The sequence below is a fragment of the Astatotilapia calliptera genome, chromosome 5, assembly GCF_964374335.1.
Source record: "Astatotilapia calliptera chromosome 5, fAstCal68.1, whole genome shotgun sequence".
In the NCBI taxonomy this organism is placed as follows: Eukaryota; Metazoa; Chordata; class Actinopteri; order Cichliformes; family Cichlidae; genus Astatotilapia; species Astatotilapia calliptera.
The window spans coordinates 7,901,771-7,921,002 of NC_137426.1; the positions used below are offsets into that span (position 1 = coordinate 7,901,771).

The 19,232-nt window shown below is 37.2% G+C and overlaps 3 protein-coding genes across 4 annotated transcripts; 1 reads left to right on the plus strand and 2 right to left on the minus strand.

Annotated features, from left to right (window-relative positions):
* Nucleotides 1-1,727: 1,727 nt before the first annotated feature.
* On the plus strand, nt 1,728-5,839 carry LOC113022023 (uncharacterized). Its single transcript, XM_026166986.2, has 6 exons — nt 1,728-2,004; nt 2,556-3,152; nt 3,278-3,388; nt 3,636-3,697; nt 4,668-4,928; nt 5,190-5,839. Exons 2-6 carry the CDS (start codon nt 2,564-2,566, stop codon nt 5,226-5,228), a joined length of 1,062 nt encoding a protein of 353 aa, XP_026022771.1. The 5' UTR covers nt 1,728-2,004; nt 2,556-2,563; the 3' UTR covers nt 5,229-5,839.
* Nucleotides 5,840-7,802: 1,963 nt separating this feature from the next.
* On the minus strand, nt 7,803-9,832 carry rplp2a (ribosomal protein, large P2a). Its single transcript, XM_026166987.2, has 5 exons — nt 9,646-9,832; nt 8,406-8,529; nt 8,288-8,336; nt 8,101-8,196; nt 7,803-7,932 (listed from the first exon to the last, which is right to left on the minus strand). Exons 2-5 carry the CDS (start codon nt 8,526-8,528, stop codon nt 7,856-7,858), a joined length of 345 nt encoding a protein of 114 aa, XP_026022772.1. The 5' UTR covers nt 8,529; nt 9,646-9,832; the 3' UTR covers nt 7,803-7,855.
* An 861-nt stretch (nt 9,833-10,693) lies between these two features.
* Nucleotides 10,694-18,395, minus strand: LOC113022025 (adenosine receptor A1). 2 transcript variants are annotated; one of them, XM_026166988.2, is made up of 4 exons: nt 14,751-18,395; nt 14,316-14,638; nt 11,465-13,528; nt 10,694-11,349 (listed from the first exon to the last, which is right to left on the minus strand). In XM_026166988.2, exons 1-3 carry the CDS (start codon nt 14,778-14,780, stop codon nt 12,919-12,921), a joined length of 963 nt encoding a protein of 320 aa, XP_026022773.2. In that variant the 5' UTR covers nt 14,781-18,395; the 3' UTR covers nt 10,694-11,349; nt 11,465-12,918. The 2 variants fall into 2 exon arrangements, with proteins under 2 accessions (XP_026022773.2, XP_026022774.2); XM_026166989.2 differs by having other exon boundaries at nt 10,694-11,352; nt 14,316-18,395.
* Between the last annotated feature and the right edge of the window lie 837 nt (nt 18,396-19,232).

Below are 19,232 nucleotides of genomic sequence, written 5' to 3' on the forward strand. Positions count from 1 at the left end.
CAAAAATATAGTCAAATTTATCATTAAAGAAAACAAAACAAAAAACAAACCTTAATCTGTAAAGGTAACAAGTGAAAACAGCATCAAATAAATATAGTATAGTCAAGTATACTATTTGTGACTAAATTTGTGCTGCAGCATGGAATAGCATGAAATGTATGAATACAAAAATACATACTTACATATGTGTATTGAGATTAAATACTTATAAGAAAAGTAAACTACTCTATGGCTTATGGCCTGCAGGGAAATAATGTAAATGCTTGTTTGACAGTGAAAGCCTCCAGAACATGTTTTAAGAGGGACACCCAGTGGCTTCACTTTGGTACTACAAACTGTATAAATGTATCAATCATTCCACCCTGGACAAAGAACAACCTGCAAAATTGCCATGACATTCATGCACATGGTGACTCTATGTACCACAATGGTATCCATAACTTTTGTGTGAATTTGTTTCCTGTTGTTCAGATTATGTAATAACACACTGATGAACTAAAGGCTCATAAAACATGATGTAGCTTACCGGCATGAGAGGCTCCAGTTAGGGATTCTGTTAATCTTTAGCCGCCTATACAAAGAGAAAATTCAGTAAGGTTATCAGCAGCCTGCAAAATTACCATAAAGTTAAATAACAACTCTCTAAATTACTTTCAACAGAAACTGAGCTCTATAACCTAGACCACCATACCAGTAAAGCACAGGTATGTGATTGTTGTAGGACACAGAATGGACTATGCTTCAGTATAGAGAAACTCAAAAACTTGCACAAATTAAATTGATATATTATGTGGTTTGAAACCTTTTCTTCTATTATAAGATCAAATGAAGGAATCTATGGGGCAATTAATCACTGAAAGATTATTAAACTACTGTCTCCTGTAGTGTATCTGCCACTAACATGCCTTAACGTTGCACCTTCTATGGACTTCCAGTAAATCAGCCAGATAACAGACTACTGATAAGAGTCAGCTGCAGACAGAAAGACTGTTGATAAGTAAGCACATAAATAAGGGATAGGCATGTTTTACAATTAAACAAAAATAGTTTGTCTGATCACAACCACTTCCTGGAAATACTTCACCGCAATGCATAACAGTGCTCTATGCTTGGAAAACTGCAAGGGAAAAGTTGTGATTACAAAATCCTGGGAACTGTGTTATCATATGTTGTCACAAGAGCATCCAGTCAGTTTTTGGGAATAAAGGTTTTAATGAAAGTAAATTAAAGCAAATGGTGCAATCCAAGTGAAATGTTAGAGGTGCTCGGTTTTAAACTATAACAACAAAAAATAAATTCTGGAACATTTGTAATATATTCTTTAAAAAGTGAGTGGAAAGTAAACAGTACAGTTAAGATTGTTAGTTAAGTAGTTTCCTTGGAAACGAATCCCACCACAGGACTAAAGACATAATGGAAAATAAATGAGAACAATGTTATTACTCTACTACTACTACTATTGCTAATCATAATAATAATATCATTATTATAATACAAGTAGTTTCGTGATTACTTTTCCAAGACATCTGTATTAGAATACATAAAGAGACAGCCACATATTATCACAAATCAAGAAAAACACGCGCAAGAGTGGTTGAATGACCTAAATATAACCAAAAACAATCACTATGATTACGTCATTTTAAAAAACGTCGTGTTTTGTACTGCTTCCTCTAAATGCAGCCGCTGAAAGGAAGCAAAATGTCTTCCTGTAAAAATCGGCCAAAGCACCCGGTGGATATATTGTTTTACAGCAGAACCGAGGGCGAGGGTGAAACTGTAAACACGCGTTGAGTCTGACGTCTACTTTGGACACGAATGCAAGCAGGAAGACAGGTGGTGTTTTCCCAGCTTCCCGCCCACTCTGCGAAGGAGTTAGGAGGAGGGTTTTTGAGCAGGCAGCCGGACTTTGGAGCATATAACTTTTTAAAAAGAACCGTGAGTGGTGGTAGCCAGACTTGCACAGATCCTTGCAGAGATTTAAGCTATTTGCGGTGTGTGAAGGTGAGTCTACATTTTGGCCTACTGCTAATGGTACTAATGCGTTTCTTGTTGTTTTGCAGTCTTTCTTCTTCCTCCAACTTGTTAATGGTATAATCCGCCTCTACAATTTTACCGCTTGTAGTTTAAAGTAAAACATTTAACGAACACTTAATAGCAACCTGTTTTCAGAAAGTCCCAGATTCGTATTTGTTTTTCTGTTTAGCTTTCGGTTGTGCTGTTGTTCAGATAAGGGAAGTTAAATATCTCCATACGGGTTATATGGAGCTACCTACTATTATTTATTCCAATTTAACAACAGACTAAAAAAAATATTTGCCATCTTAGTTGAAATTAATGATTATTGTGCCGACTACTTTCTTGCTACATTTATTAATTTGAAGGTCTAAAATTGTTACAAATGTTTACATTTTTCTCAGTATTGTTCAGTTTTGTTTTGTTTGTTACAATTAAGAAGATGATACCATCCATTGTCAGGTCATTTGGATTGAAATCGTATCCTTCAAAAGTGTTAAGGATGTGTTGTATATGTGGTGTTGTGTTTCACCTTTCAGAGTCCAATATGGAAACAGAGAAAGAAAAACAAAGGCCTCCACACAGCCAGTTGATTTCCGTGCCTCCCAAGGATACAGTCCGTCTCCTGGAGGTATACGTAAAACGTAGCCTCAGCCTAAATGATGGCACTCATGGGCTTAAAGTGGCTGGGAGGAAAGAAAAATGGGTGACAGTGCCAAAAAGACAAAGACATCATTCCAGCGACCCCTCCCTTCACTTGGCCCCTTCACTTGAGAATGTGGATGGCAAAGAAATTGATACGTTCTCTCCGGTCGAACATGTACCAAACCAAACCGAGAAATGTCCCGAAGAACCAGAGAAACCGACAAAAAAATCAAAGAAGATCAAGAAAACCTCATTTTGGAAAAATATAATTGGCTTTTTCACCCGGAAGGACAATGAGGATAAAGACGATGAGCAGGACAGTCCACCAGACAAGTCCAAGTCCTCTGAGACAGTAACTAACTGCTTGCCCATTACACCAGTCACTTTACCAAAGAAGTCAACAAGAAAAAAGTCCCTAAGAAGAAGATTCTCAAAAAGGCAGCCATCTCTGACAAAACCAAACAAACCTGCTGACATCACTGGAGTTGAAGGTATGTCTGTGGGAGAACTGACCTTAGTTAATAATCAATGTTATTTTTTACATTTTTATAGTAAGCCAAATCACTGGAATACAAAAAAATACACATTTAAAAATAACCAAATCTTCATTTTGCAGCTGTTGTCAGTGTAACACCAACATACTCTTATTATGAGAAGGTGTCAGAGGAACTGGAAAAAATTGTCCATGAGGTCAAAGAAAAAGAAGAGGTTGCACCACTTTCAGATGGTAAGAAACTGTTTAGTTCTCTAAATTTAAGTCATGTACATGTCAGTCTGAAAATACTTCAGTATTGGCAACAAATTTGATGAAAGAAAAGTAAAACAACTCCTAAACCAAATGGAAGGTTTGTGCTAAAAATGTAACTATACCATACACTTAAACCCACATTGTTACATGTAGCAGACTGTGGTGTGAACAATGTTGTGAACTGCTCAGAGCATTAATTACACTTCATCTTTCTGTTTGGTCTCAGAGGAAGTAATTAACAGGATCATTGCTCTGATGAAGGAACAGGGTGATGCCATAGATGTCAAGGTTGGTATTAACTGTCAGTCTTGGAAAATTACAAATATTGAAATACTTTATGTGAAATAGTCGGCCTGTATATAATGCCTTGAATTTAAATTGTTTTTAATTACACAGATAAAATGTGTTTTAACAGAAAACAAAAGCTAACTAATAAATCTCAAATTATTATAAAGATAACCATTACCAACTCCAGTGAAAAAGTACAAACTCCTTCACAAATTCATGTTCAAGTTCCTGTGTTTGTCTGCAATACTTAATGGGTTTTTGTGAATTTGTCATGGGCATTTACTCCTGCATGTTTTCTGTTTTTACAATAAGAATAGTAGTAAACGAGGCCTACATGAGAACAGGAAGAGGTGTAAAGTTAAATATGCAAAGTTCTACTTAGCAGCATGTCAGCGTGTTTTGAAACTACAGTTAGTTTTTTGTTTTTTCATACAACAGGTTCACACATTAAATAAGTATGGCTGCATTTGGCAATACAAACTATTTAGAAATGTGATCAGGCATAAATACTAAAGATTTCATGACGACAGCTTCATAAGTCTGAGGATTTGCTGCTTTTCTTTGTATTATTGGATCATAAATTGTTTTTGGTATATTTCAAAAATATTTGCACATGTAAATATGGCCTTTAGAGATATTATCCACATTTGAGCTATGAGCATTTTTAATTTTCTGACATTTTATAGACCAAACAATCAGTACAAAGAGAAAATAAATGGGTTGCTAATCAATAATGTAAATGATCATTAGTTGGACCCATCATGAATCAGACTAAAAGCTTTCTGTTCTCTCAGCTACAGCTAATGATTATTTAGGCTTCCTGATAAGATAGCCTTGCACTCTATTAAATTGTAATTAGCTTTTTATCCCATTTTGTATAACTGTTCAGTAGCTGTTGACTTCACGTTTATTTTAGTAAATCAAAAGCAGATTGTATTAACAGACCTCCTCTTCTCCTTATGTCTTACAGATGAAAGATAACCCCACCCTGAGCTACTTCTTTCAGCAGATGACATACTCTTCCTTCCAAAAGCTTGCTGATGCATATGTTGAGAAAGAAGGTTCATCGACCCAAAAACCTCCAACTGTCTTACCAACAGCACCTGAGCTGGTCAAACTGGCTTTCACACTCGACTTCACGGCCAGGATAGCCGGACTCTCCAAACAGAATGTAGGCCACATTACTGGTCTGGGAAACCGTTATCTACAGGACCGATTTGAATACAGACAGGTAAGGATCAGATGAAATGGAGAGGGATAAAGCAAAGAGAGTAAACATTAGAAAGAAACAGCTTTCATGTGTTGTTCTCATAATAATGAAACGATGTTATCAGTTAATTATTGATTAAAATGGGAATGCAAATGTTCCCTTGCTTCAATATTTGAATGTATATCCCTAAAAAAGATGCTAAATATAGCGTACGATATTGTTTATTTTTAAAAATGACATTGAAAAAGTTTGTTTTATTTAAACTCTTATGTTCTCTTACAGGCATGCACAGATCATCCATGGTCTGACAGTGATGACTGAGAAGCAGCCAAGCAGAAACATAGCTGCACATTAAATTTTGACAACCCCTCTTAGCACTGTAGATGTGGTTAAGGATGCATTGCACACCTGAGTTCCTTTTTACAAAGGGGCTAGCTAAGAAATGCTTTAAGCCTGCAAAGAGACACATGCTGTAATCTATGTTATGTTTTCTTAATATTGTTTTTGAGTGCGTGTTAAACTATAAATTCGCAACAGAACGACTGCTGAGAAAACTGTTTGGATGTTGTTTGAGTGCATGAGTGTTGTCTTTCACATTAAGGTTCAACTGAGATATAAGTAAACTACTAACAAACACAGCTGGTTTCACAAAACTAAAAAACTGTGACACTTTGCTAGGTTGAGTTGTGTATATGAATTTGTAAAAATGTGAAAGATCAGTGCAATTTTTTATGTATAAGCTAAACAACTTGGTGCAAGGTTCTTGAATATTTTGGTATTCTAAAATGTGACTGATGTTTGTTTTTCATGAATGCTGGCATTCATATTAAATACTAAAAAGATGTTTATATTTTTTTCCATTGAGAATTGATGTATATCTAAAGGCTGGCTTAATTTAAGATCAATTTGACAATAAAAACAGCAAAAATTAAGACTTGCATCTCCCTTAATTTGTTGGAAAAATAATTATTGTGAAGAGTATTAAAAAAAATTCATTATCCTTCCACCACCTGAGAAACAGAAAAATGAAGCTAATAGAACAAATCAAACATCAGCCTTAGGCTATTACATACCTGCTCAAACCTGTTTAGGAGAGGCTAGAGATCTCTGTTTATACCTGTTAGGAAGCAGGCTTCAAGAAATAAAGCCATCAGCTTCTGACATACATGGGCCACACCTCTTAACCTTTGAATTCAGGTGTTTTCAATCCCATTGCCACGGCTATATAAAATCAGGCTCCTAGCCATGTGGTAGACCTTTCCAAACTTCTGTGGAAATAAGAGCTCACCGAATTCCAGCATAGTACTGTAACGGGAGTTGCTCGTGTAGGTATAATGTGCAAGTGGCTCGCTACTTTTGTCCATACAATGTATGCAGCTGCAGGTTGACAAAAACTTAGAAACTCTGTTCTAACAGATGAATGCAAGCTGAAGCAATAAAAAGACCTTGGGTCAGCCACACCTTTGTGTTTTACAACTAACATATAACAACATATTTTAAAAGCTGTACAACCCTGACAATAAAACAGACTTGTTAAAACTACTGCAATTATAAATAAAGTATGTTTTCATCAGCTTTGCAATAAATAAAAAAAGCTTTACATTGACAATTCAAAGTGTATAAAGAATCTGTATACATTTGATAGACTTTAATATATTTGGAATAAGCAAATATTAAATGGAAATCAACAGTCAATATAATTATTATGAAGTACTATGACTGCCTCAGTATCCTACTAAAAATAATGAACACGTGTGATTTTGTGCTGTGCTCTACAAAAAAAACGAGAAAAAGACAAATGGAACTGCATGATGAACACAACACAGTTATGAGTGTTGTGTATGACATGAACCACTGAGATCTGATTTAGTGAAACTTGAAGCAAAGTAAGCCCACACATCAGCGTTAATTCTTTGAGTACCGTAGTTAGTCATTTCAAAGGCAGCATTAAGAGATTAAGTTGCTTACTTCGTTGACCTTAATTCGGGTATCTTATGTAAGGCAAAAGCAGTTTGTGGAAGATGGCAGGTAGTGGAAAAATCCAGGTCACAGCTGAGTGACTATTTATGCTGTCATGCAATTTAAAAAATCAATTGCAAAAGATATATTGTGATGTGACTAATGACTCACTTCTAATTTATGCCCTTGCAGGGTTTTGGCTTGTGACAGGGAAACCACACAGGTAATCAATGACAGGTCACTAAGGTGTCCATCCATGCCAGCTGCATTACTATTCAACTTGTTGGGCAATCAAACGTCTTTACCATGAGAAATAACTATTGAGAGCACTGAACATTATGCTAGCTGTTGTTTGAAGCACATTACCAATCTACTGATTGACTTCTTCCCCCCTTCCCATTGATCCTGTTCTCATGAGTCTTGCAGTAATTTTAAAAATTAAGAATCATTGTGTCTGTATGGCTGCATTGATAATTATACAATTTATACTATCAACACTTTATTGGTATTTTTTTCCATGTTCCAAAAGACCCGTTTTACAAATTTCTATACTGTTTTTTTTTTTTCTCCTTGTGACTGAATTGTTGTTACAGGTCATTTATGTGTTTCCTAAACCTTAAACACACCAGTTTCAATCTTGTTTTTTTATTATTTTGGTCTGGTCTGGTTCATGGACTGTCCCTCACTGCTCATACCATTATGTGGTTTCAATTATCTTACCAACAATACGACAGACAGACCACACGGAAGGTCTGGTTTGCCTAATGATGACTGGTTTCCTAGTCTTGTCTATTTTTAACATGAGACAAAAGCTTTAGCGTCAAGCCCCAGACACTTAAACTGTAATATCTTTGTGAATGATTACTTTTGCCCAGTCACAATTAGGTAAGGGTTATTTAAAATAAATATCAATTAAAGGACAGTAAGAAAAGGTGATTTTGTGTAAACCTTTTACATTTTTATTGCTTTTTAAACACAGAGAAAGCAGATTAATCAAAGAGACCAAAACCCATATCTTCGTCGGACTCTTCCGATTCTTCTTTCTTCTCTTCCTTTTTCTCTTCCACTGCAAACAACAAGATGTTGTTTAATGAAAAGATAAGTACAGAGAGTAGTTACCAGCGCTGAGATCCCACACAGCTAAACTTTTACAGCGTTAGTACAAATTTATCATCCAAACTTGCAGAAGCTTTAATTTTCTTCTTTAATGACAGATATATAAATATATACGTACCAGCAGCAGGCGCAGCCCCAGCACCTCCACCAGCGGCAGCTGCAGCAGGTGCCGCCACGGCACCGCCTGCTGGTACGGAGGCTAACTTAGAGAGGCCTGTGGAAGAAAAAAGTGATACACAACTGTTAGCCAGCTCCAGTGTATATCATCTTGACCTCTGCAGTTATTTTCAAAGAAGGGCCTTTACCTGAGTTCACAACTTCATTGATGTCTTTACCATTGAGCTCACTAATGACCTGCAGAGAAGAGACAACTCAGCCACGGCACATTTTCAGAGGAAAAGGCTCAATGTTTTAGCAACAAACCTTATTTAAGCGTTCATCATCGGCCTCAATTCCCACGCTGTCCAAGATGGACTTGATGTCCTTGGCAGAAGGATTGGCGTTTCCACCGAGAACAGCCAGGAGGTAAGCGGCCACGTAACGCATTCTGTAGTGATAACGAAACAGAAGTGAAGAATCTGTGTGCCAAGTTACGAATGTAAATTGGAAAATTTCATTTCGAAAAGCATCTCAATATTCCGGTTTGTGTTACAGTTAATCTTGATGGCCTGATGATTTTTTACATTAAGTAATTAAAAGGGGGAAATCATGAGATTAGAGAACTTGAGTATAATGAGCATTGATGCTGCTAATTATATTACTAGAAGATAAACAGGTAACAATTTCAGAAAGTGTAAGTTTAGCTGTATTTCTTTTCTCTCAAAATAGGCCTGTAGTGGGTGACCACGCATGCAAACATGAATAGTCCATATATAGTTAAAGCAAGTCTTTTCTACATGTCCCAACAGAAATGTCGTTTTTTTGCTGCCCGTATGATGGCAAACGTGTATTTTGTGCAGTACTAGCTGGTTAAAAATATGATAAATCATAGTCTTGGCAATATTCCTTTGAGTGAAAGGCCAAAATACGTTAGATTAGCACCTTTCTTTTTTAAAGCAGGAAAAGGTGATTTCTAAATTGTATTTTTATCGAGTAGTCTGACACTCAGAAATACTCCAGGTTTGCCACTAGGGGGCCTGCACGCACCCTCGGTGAATTTATTTAAGGACAACGATGAGTACTTTCATAAAGCAAAAAACTGAAGTGTATAACTACTAGTAGTTCTATAAGAATATTTTGATTCTTTAGTGTTTTTAAGATTATACTTTGAGTCTTTAAATATGTTCGGAGAACCCAGGTTTAGCAGTTCAGCTGTAGTGTAGCTGATGTTTTACAAATAAAAATACTAAACATTACACACGGACAAAAATCACCATACTAAATATGCAGGTCGCTGTTCGACTTTGTATTCAGTGCCAAGAACACATGGTGTAACAGCCTCTATGCTGGTGTGAACCATGTAAGCTGGATACATCAGTTGGGACCGACAGAGGCAGCATGGCGCCCAGTGTTTGTCTGTAGCAGTCCTCCATTATTGACAGTAATTTAGGCAACAACGACACATTTGTAGCCGAATAAAATCAACCATCAAACACGGGTCACCTTAAAAAATCATAAGGAGATACAAACTAACATCTATAATGTGACGGATAGTTGGACTTACTTTTAAGTCTAAATAGACACGAAACGTCGGTCACGCTAGAAAATCCGGAAGAGGAAGAGAGGCGGTACCGGAGGTTGTATGAGATAGAGTGCGTCGATTTCATTGGTCTGCTTGATGACAGATGTATACGTCAGAATCATTGTTGGACTTGGATTGTGGGTAATGTGGTACAGAATGAAGTCGAGCGTCTCACTGACCAAATAAATCGGTAACAATTATTATAATTTCAATATTAAATACACGCTGGTCTAAACTGCAGTTTCGGATCTAAAGACCACTGTACATTTATTCTGGAAGTGCCCAACTGAGAATAATTTCTTTTTATTGTTGAAAATATTGGTGAAATTATTTTCCATTGTGCAAACAACTTAGGTGGCTTATCTCCAGGAAAACAGCACACAGAAAATCGTTTTTGTGCACTGGGTCGTTGCTATTATAACTTTACTCTTATAATTTGCCAAATTTTACACCTATAAATGTAACTTTACAAGTAAGAAACCATGTTATTATTGATTTTTGGTGAAGAAGTCGAACAATTAAGTTACATTTGTATTCGCTCCATTATACGTTTTTATATACATATATATATATATATATATATATATATATATATATAACATGATTTAGTGGAAAATTTTTGTAGCAGAATGACACCTTTCATAAAAATACACTAAAAACATTCTATTGTTGTTATTATTATTCACTTTCCATGTACAGATTGGATAGTAAATTAACTGGCTTGTAACAATTAAGTCATATATCTACATTTAATATTTATAAGTAAATATAAATCAATTCTAAATATATATAAATAAAAATGTAACATGATATCTAATAAAATGCATCTAAATGTTAAGGAGTAAAGGAAATTGAGAATTAAACAGGAATTGGCACTTAAAAAATTAGTCCTTTAAATCAGCTTTACAGCACTCTTCAAAGCATTTGCACTGCATGTTTCAATGTTCCAACTTTAAAATATATTAACATATTAATTAGCCTGTAACAGAAACTAACATAGTTATAGCAGTTGTCATTCATAAATCATAGCTGAAATTAATAATTTTTTTAATTACATAGTTGGTTTGGGGGAAAAAAACCACATGGTACAAATCATTGAACTGCATGACAGTGAGACAGCTCATTCAATATGTTTACTTCCATCAAAAATGATCAGAAATAGTGCTCAGGTACTGGTAATATTACAAAAATTCCTTACTAAGATGCAGACAAATTCTCTAGTGATCTTTTGTGTTTTAAACATTGCAGAAAATACACACAAAAAAAGACAAAATCAAGTAATCCTTTCATTGCAGCCTATAGTTCAGCCACCTGCTCCTGTCTGTCCTGCGTGAAGAGCCAATCGAACAAAAAGACCACCAAATCTGAAACAAACTCCACAATCGCATTCACGTTTGTCAAGTACCAGATTTTATAGCCACATTCTCCAATAAAAATGACCAAAAAAGTGACCAAAAGCCCAAGGAAGATGCGGTCCATGTAATAGTTTGCTTTATCTCTGAAGGTCCACTGCTCCCACGGTTTTGCAAACTGAGCTTCACGGTATTTGCTTAAGTGTAGCAAGGCATTATGTTCGTCATCCATCTCTTCTTCTGGAGCCTCTAGATCTTGTTCTTCCCCTTGTTCCTCTCCTTCTCTATGAGTGTCAGCCATCTTATAGTTGGTTGGGCATGCAAAATTCTGTTGCTGCTTGAAAATGTTAAAAAAGCAAACGTAAGAAATGATTTTGCAAACTGATGTAGCGATAGTGTTTTGTAGAAGCCTTAAATGTTTCTCCAAATATACATATAAATAGTCTTACCTTGCGAAGATTTCAGTTTCTGTGTGATGAAGTCACGATAGACACTTCCTACTTACACCATGCTTTTACCTCTCTACTGTAGATATTGTTAGGCCAGTGCTCACAGGGCTGTGTGGTGCAAAGGCAGTAAATGCCTGGTTGGTTATGCGGCACCTGCTTCTCTAAGATGAGTGCTGGGGATTAGACCACACTCAGCAGTTTCAAATCCCTCAGCGAGGATGAAGGTTAGAGATGGTAATATATAGTACATATTGACATGTTGAGCGATAATTAAATACCTTTTTGAACCCCATTGTTTTAACACAAAGCCTGGTGTTCTGAGCATATCAAATGGAAAATCATTTAATATTCTAAAAGGATTATACCGCTTTTATGTATTAAGTACTGAGTGGATGTAGTCCTGAGGTCAAACTGATGACGATGCAGAACCGATGCGGCTTTAGCAGAAGCTTTAGCCTTGGAGTTGGAATAAATCACTTGAGCATAATGCTCTGTTGTTAATTTCTTTAAATGCGCCAGAGCCTTTTCACCATTCTGCCACAGCTTGTGAAATATGGCCTCAACTATGTGAATTCGCTGAGGAAGTCCCTGCATCCTATGATAAAGACTTATGGCTGAAAGGCTTTGATATTGGCAGAGTTTTTGTCTCATTTGGTGTAGTGCCTGAATTGATTAATTTGCATTCAAGGCAGAGCCTTTTCATCTCAGCATATATTGAACTGTTTATGTGAAACCCAGAGAACAAACTGCACTCTGTATTGATATTATGCCAGTAAATCTCTTCACTCTTCTGACTGTGTTCATGTGACTCATCAAGCATCTAGTATGTGGTTTTCCAAATTCAATCTTTGCAATGAATCTAATCTCATTTATAAGTCAGTCGACCACTTTGGCACATATTGCAATATTTCGCCCACTATGGAATGCCACTGGCTTTCACACAAACATGGATAATGTCCTTGAAATATAATAACTTTGGCGATGTCTAAGACATACCTGCAACATCTCACTGAGTAGAATGTATTTTGTTAAAATGGGAAATACATCTCTTGTTTCCACTTTGAAGCATTCTGAGCATGAAATATTGAATGCATCATTTATGATGTTTATCTACAGCACATTACAATGATTAAAAAATTCAATATGAATCAGTAAGGAAAGAACTTAATAACAAAAACAAAACAAATCAAATGCCAGACTGATGAAGATATAATTTTCTTTCAGTTTTTCTCACTGCAACCTTGGTTTATTCTAATGAAACTCACAGAAATGTAAATGGTTAAGATATGGGTGTTTCCCAAGACTCAGTGAAGTGCTGTGTTATTCCAGCTAATGGGTTTATTTTCCTTATCAGTTCCATATATCATGTAATCCCATTAGTATTGTTGATACACCATCACTGGAAACCAAGAACAGAAATATCGCAGTCCTTTTTTTACACTTAAATTCACTCTCTAATTTAGGACTACTGTGCTTGTAGGGTATGCGGTCGCTTCTAAGGGTTTACATAACATGCAGCGGCGAATGATTTGGATGAGTGTGGCACGGAAATGCTTCATCTTGAATGCATAAACCAGCGGGTTAAGAGCCGAGTTTACATGGGACATGAAAATCCCTACCTTTGAGGCTATCGGATTGATACAATTTGGGCAAAATAAAGTCACGCAGTTCATGATATGTATTGGGAGCCAGCACAAAGCAAACAGAAACACCACCAAGGCCAACGATTTGGCTAGTTTCAGCTCCTTCCGGAAGTACTTGTCTCCATCACAGGTGGCCTCAGCACGGCGGTTAAGTTGCTTCCGTATGACCCTAAAGATCTCCACATACAGAGTGATCATTATCAGCAGTGGTGGTGCCACACAGACAAAGAAATTAAAGTACACCATATAGTCCATCCTTATAACAGCGGTGAACTGGCAGCATATTTCACTGGCGTTGCTGCGGTTTGCGGTATCCCGGTTATTCCAGCCAATCATCGGAACCAATCCAGTGAGGAAGGAAAGAATCCAACAGAGACAAATTGCCACGAACGCTCGCCCATTAGTCACTATGATGCTGTACCTGCGCAGTATGATGAAAAAGAAAAGACAGGTTTCCGATTCACCTAAATGCGCATATGAGTACTATAGTTATAGTGTTTCATTGGTCCAATGTCAGCCTTTGAGATTTTTCAAAGTTTTCACAACTGACACTTGACATCAGGATCCAACTGATATATAAAAATGTTGTGTGGTAGACCGCCAGCTTTCATAAAAATGCTACCTCTGTCAGTTGTTTACATAGACAGGAACATTTTAATTTGCTTAAAAGGTTTTTATTTGCATTAAACCTTGAAAAGATATATGGTGCTGTATATCAGTCATGAAGATGGAGAACCTAATTCACTCGATTGAGCACATATTAGGCTCTCTGACTCTAAAGACAATTAAAAAGAGATTAACACCATATGTTCTGCTAGTTCAAGTTCAAAAGACACATGCTATATAATGTGATATCAATTAAAATGTTTGTGAAATAAATTTATGCTTATAAGTAGGATGAATATTGTACAGAACCTAGATCAGTGGATGACTAATTTGCATGATTAATTTTGGACAGGAAAGCTGCAATGGACTGGATCAGGCAGTCTTTATCGGTCAAGGAGGATGCTGACATCAGTTTCCTATGGTGTTCTGCTATGAATATTGAGTTCTTCTTAATGTAAACAGATCATGATTTACTACATTGATACTGTAATTCTCAACTTTCACTACTTTATTCCAATTAATTTATTTTTACCTTTTCAGATAAAACAAATAACAATAAAAAAACAAACACACAAACAACTGCTTTTAAATCAGTTCCTCACCTGGTAGGAATTTTGACTCGCAGATATCTGTCGATGGCTATTGCCAGTAGGGAAAAGATGGAGCTCTGGGTGATCATCAGAATCAGGCAAGACAGGAAGAGGCATGTGTAGAACTGAGTGTAATATCCCACACTGATAACGATAGCTAGAGGGATGACCAAAAGTCCCACAGCGATGTCAGCCATGGCCAGAGACACAATGAAGCAGAAGGTTGCGTTGCGGAGAGCCCGGTTTTCATACACCACCAGCACCACCAGTACATTCCCCACCACAGAGGCCAGAGCAATAGTGGTCTCAATGGAGATGTACACCATATCCATGTGCTCGTGAGGTTGGACAGGACAGGAAGTCATTATTACACTTCACAGATCCCACTTATCTTAAAGAAATACATTTAGTTCAAACTTTCCATTTATCATTATTTATGTTCCTTACCTGACTGGAGGAATTTCCTATTTGTGCCATTTTCACAGTGAGTGGAGCTTATGTTCATGGTGGCATGGTGAAGAACTGAACCTCAGAATGTCATTCAAGCTCTGGACAGGACTGGATACCCTGCATCACCACTCTTCTACGTCCTCTACTCTCTCGCTCTCACCAACTCACTCTCTCACAAGTCATAAAATCAAGGGGAGGGACTTTGATTCCTGCAGCATCCTGCAGCAAGAGTTTCACTTGCATTAAGTGTGTATCTGTGTGACTGTGTGTGTGTGTGTGTGTGTGTGTGTGTGTGTGTGTGTGTGTGTGTGTGTGTGTGTGTGTGTGTGTGTGTGTGTGTGTGTGTGTGTGTGTGTGTGTGTGTTGCGGTTTTTGAGAGGAACTGCGGTCTGTAATAACTGGCAGGAAATACTGTCAAAAGGGCTTAATAATAGCGAGCTTTAACCTCAAGATGGCTCTGCATTAGAACTCATTTTATCTTACCTTGTATGGTGCTAATATCCTGCTTTTTCCAGTTGAGGCTCCTGTCAAAAATTAAGGGTCTTATGTCGAAACTCACCTTGAAACATTAAGGCATGCTTTCAAAATGTCTAATCTCTATTACTGCAGTGCAATTTTTATCTGAATTAGCCAGCCTTGTATTGCTCTCCTAGAGCTCGTGCAAAAAAAAACTGCCACTCAAAGTATTGGTGCAAGCGAGAGCACATCACTCCAATTTTAGCTTTCCTTCACTGGCATCCGGTTTGTTTACAAATCCATTTTAAAATCCATTTAGTTGTTTAAAGTCTCTTAACAGTTGTGCTCCATTTTATCTGTCTGAACTGCTGTACCCATATATCACTCTCACTCTGTCACTCTCTTTTTGGGGGTTTTTTTTGTTTAAAAAAAACAGTTTTACTCCCTGACCTTTGACCCAGTGAGAGATATTAACAGTTATTCTGAGATACTTTTTATGTACTATTTTATTGTTTAACTTCTACAGCTCTTTTGTTTTTCTGCATCTCTTACCCTTTCTGCTTTTTGGTCAGCCCTCTTGTTGTTTTCTAAAAGTGCTTTATAAATGAAGTGGTACAATATGGTATTATAAAATGATTTACATATATCAGCCTACAACCAAAGTTGAAGTGCTTTCTAGAATGTAATAAAAATCCTCTAAGAAAATACTACTGCAGCAATGCCTGAAATGTCTTGCCTGTAGTTCTGGCTTTTCATGTGTTGGCACACTGGCATAAAGCCTACCTGGCATGCCTTTGACCCACTTTGGATCAGGGTGTGGAGTGCTACATTACCAGCTTATTTTAGCCAGCTTAGCAAATGGCATTCATAGACTGTATAGGTGGAAATTATTGCTAGCATACAAATACATACGAATGATCTGATATCCCTGTGTTTGTATTGTTCCTACATCATCATTGGTCCAGGATCAACATTGCAACTGACCAATGGCATGGTCTGAGCATTCAGTTAGCATTAGTCACAATGTTTGCTAATGCAGAAATTATTACTAGCCAACATTAGTAACCAAAATTTGGCTAACAGGAAAACTAAGTTAATAGTATATTTATTATACTGCATAAATTAATAAAGAAAACCCCTGAAATGCTTATCATTTGTTTCCAAAGAGAGATTTATATAAACAAAGACAATTTGACAGGTCAAGTTCTCTTGTATTGCTCGTTTCACTTACAGATATAATTCCAATCAGTCACTGCAAATACCTCTTAAGTTTAGAGCAGCTTAAATGTAAGAATGCACATTTATGTGGAAATAAACTAATAAACATTTGACTGTTTGAAGTTTAAAACACAAACTGTTTCCCAGGTCTTTCTTTTGAACTGCTTTTCTATAACATGAATTACCCACAGGTAGTAGAAAAAACTTCATTTACTTATAAAGCTTAATTTAATTGTCCATCCAAGGATGCAAAGACTTTGGCAGCATTACTGAGCGAGCAATCACTGAGATGGTCTTTAGTTGCTTAAGCAAGCAGATTGAATGTCTGCCCATAAGTATATTCAGTAAGATCACTTCACTTTAAAGAAAGCGATGACTCTGGATGTTGTTTTGGCCGGTTGCCTAAGATCTCAGGCCTGAGTGTATGCATTAGGACATTTGTGAGAAAACACTGAATCAGACTTACAGGCCTCTGTCACTCCATAATCAATCTATACACATTATCAGTACTGAGGAAATAACCGTGAATACAGAGTACTGTAACATAGAACCCTGTTGTTGTTTATCCATATCCTTATGACAGTTTCCTTGTTCCCTCTTTTTCTCGTGAAACAGTCCAGTAAAGTTAAAATATTCCTTAGTGGCAATGTGGTTATTAAAAGCTAATGTAACATGCCTAAGAAACATGTATTTGGTTCCATTATTTATTTATTCAAAGTCATGGTTATCTATCCCCATCAAGTTGTCACGCATTGGTTTTACAGGCTTCTTTCTTCGCCTCACACTAGAGTTGGATGTCTCGAGACCGGTCTTGTAAAGTCACGTAAAAGTGGTCTCGAGATCGGTCTCAAGGCCACTTTTATGTGGTCTTGGTCTTGTGTTGGTCTTGACGGACTTCGGTCTTGTCTTGGTCTCGCTGTCTCGGTCTTGATGTCTCAGATCGATATAGTGGTCGGGAGATTTGGAGTCAACACTATCCATGACACACAACGTAATGTTCGATAATGTGTCATACGCAAAAGCCCCACTCAATTTCCTTTTGCTGCTCAGCTCTCACACAGTGGCTCAGCTATACTTCAATCCCTCCATATTGTGGCCAATCACATGTGAGGATATGGGATATTATCATTATGTGAAAAACAGAGAGGGTGAGAGATGCGACACTCAAGTGGAGAGTCCGTCTGTCCTCTCAGTAAGTGAGTGAGACAGTAGACAGCGGTGAGCAGGGCTGTGCGAGTGCATCGCAAAAACACATAAATATGCCTGACACCCGTAAACGAAGCAGCATCTGGCTGCAGTTTAAAGACTTTTTTGTCTCGGTCTCTGTCTTGGTCTCGTCTCGACTTTGTCTTAGTCTTGACTCGGTCTGTCTTGGTCTTGGTTTAGGCGGTCTTGAAGTGTACCTCACACCAAAAGATTGATTAGTATGTTGCCCTATTATTTATGCTGTCTCACATGAGGTACTATGAAAATAAAAAAGAGCCCCTTTAATCTGTGAATTGCACCACAGTAAGTAAGGCAGTTATTCTGTCACACACATAACAGTGCACAGCCCATATTGAACATACTACAAATTCCTCTGTAGTGGCGATACATTTATCAAACATAGTGAAGACTTGTTAAATTTCTTTACACAAAATATTTTTGTCCCAATCTGTCACAGGCTGTACAATGAAATCAGCCACCTGATTGCTCCACAACCTGCATTATGCACAAACCATCATTACCTATAAACAGAAAAAATAAATTTGATTATGGCCTTGCAGGGATCCGCTTCCACATGTGCCACAGGGATTACATGACAGTAACACTTCTATTACCGGTATCAATCAACAAAATTATTCTCAACATCCTCATCAAGCATCCCGGTGCAATGTAGAATTTATTTCACTCTGGCATAATCATTTAGCTGAGTTTTCAGGTGAAACACACACCACTAAGTCGGATTATGCTGTAGATGGGGGGGGGGGGGGGGGGGGGGGGGGGGGGGAATAAAAGGGAAACAAAATAAACAGGTGGAAGTAGCAAATCATTTTACTTGTATCCTTGAATCTCTCCCTTCCTAATTGTGTTCTTCCATTTATTTTCTGACAACCTTTCTCCATCTCTTCACTCTGTTGTTAGAACTGCTGTCCCTCCTCCTACACTGCTCCAAAGCAAGTGCCAGCAACAGCAGCCTCTTGTGACTGCAAGCACTCATTACCAGTTGTGGCTAATAGTACTGTAACTATTGTTTTTTTTTTTTGGTTTTTTTTTTTTTTTTAAATGACATCAGAAACAGCAGTATGCGACATTACGTGATGGCAGAGCTTCAGTTCATCCTTTGTCATTTTTTTTTTTTTTTAAATAAATAGGACAGGGGGAATGAATGAGAGAAAGAGGGGGAGAGAAAGAAAGAAAACCAAAGGGGAGAAGAGACGGTGAGAAGGGGGGGGAAGAGAGAGAGAAAAAAAAAAAAAAAGAACTCCTGGGTCACCTGTATGGAGAAAAAAAAAAAAAACAAACAAAAAAAACAAACAGAGGAGACAGCAAACAACAAAGAGCAACATAATAATAGAGAAAACAAAGCACCATCACAATAAACTAGCTAGTCATAGATATCAATATTTACTAAATAATAAACGATATTGTGCAGCACGCAAGATAGACAGCGCACAGTGTGCTTTGAGCGCATGCATGTCTTAAAGCCTTACTGTAACTATTGTTACTAATTTGATACAGTTTGCTGCATAATTTGATACAGTTTGCTGCATCTGTTTTGTTTGTTTTTTTGTTGTTGTTTTTAGTTTTTTTTAGCTTTTTAGC

Excerpts from the sequence above, each read along its gene's own strand:
- LOC113022023 (XM_026166986.2), top strand. The coding sequence starts at position 2,564 with ATGGAAACAGAGAAAGAAAAACAAAGGCCTCCACACAGCCAGTTGATT. Across the intron at positions 3,698-4,667 it reads GTGATGCCATAGATGTCAAG|ATGAAAGATAACCCCACCCT; the intron begins GTTGGTATTAAC and ends TATGTCTTACAG. Across the intron at positions 4,929-5,189 it reads ACCGATTTGAATACAGACAG|GCATGCACAGATCATCCATG; the intron begins GTAAGGATCAGA and ends GTTCTCTTACAG.
- rplp2a (XM_026166987.2), bottom strand. The coding sequence starts at position 8,528 with ATGCGTTACGTGGCCGCTTACCTCCTGGCTGTTCTCGGTGGAAACGCC. Across the intron at positions 8,337-8,405 it reads ATGATGAACGCTTAAATAAG|GTCATTAGTGAGCTCAATGG; the intron begins GTTTGTTGCTAA and ends TCTTCTCTGCAG. Across the intron at positions 7,933-8,100 it reads TGGGGCTGCGCCTGCTGCTG|TGGAAGAGAAAAAGGAAGAG; the intron begins GTACGTATATAT and ends TGTTGTTTGCAG.
- LOC113022025 (XM_026166988.2), bottom strand. The coding sequence starts at position 14,780 with ATGGCACAAATAGGAAATTCCTCCAGTCAG. Across the intron at positions 14,639-14,750 it reads TAGGAAATTCCTCCAGTCAG|CACATGGATATGGTGTACAT; the intron begins GTAAGGAACATA and ends CAACCTCACGAG. Across the intron at positions 13,529-14,315 it reads CGAGTCAAAATTCCTACCAG|GTACAGCATCATAGTGACTA; the intron begins GTGAGGAACTGA and ends CATACTGCGCAG.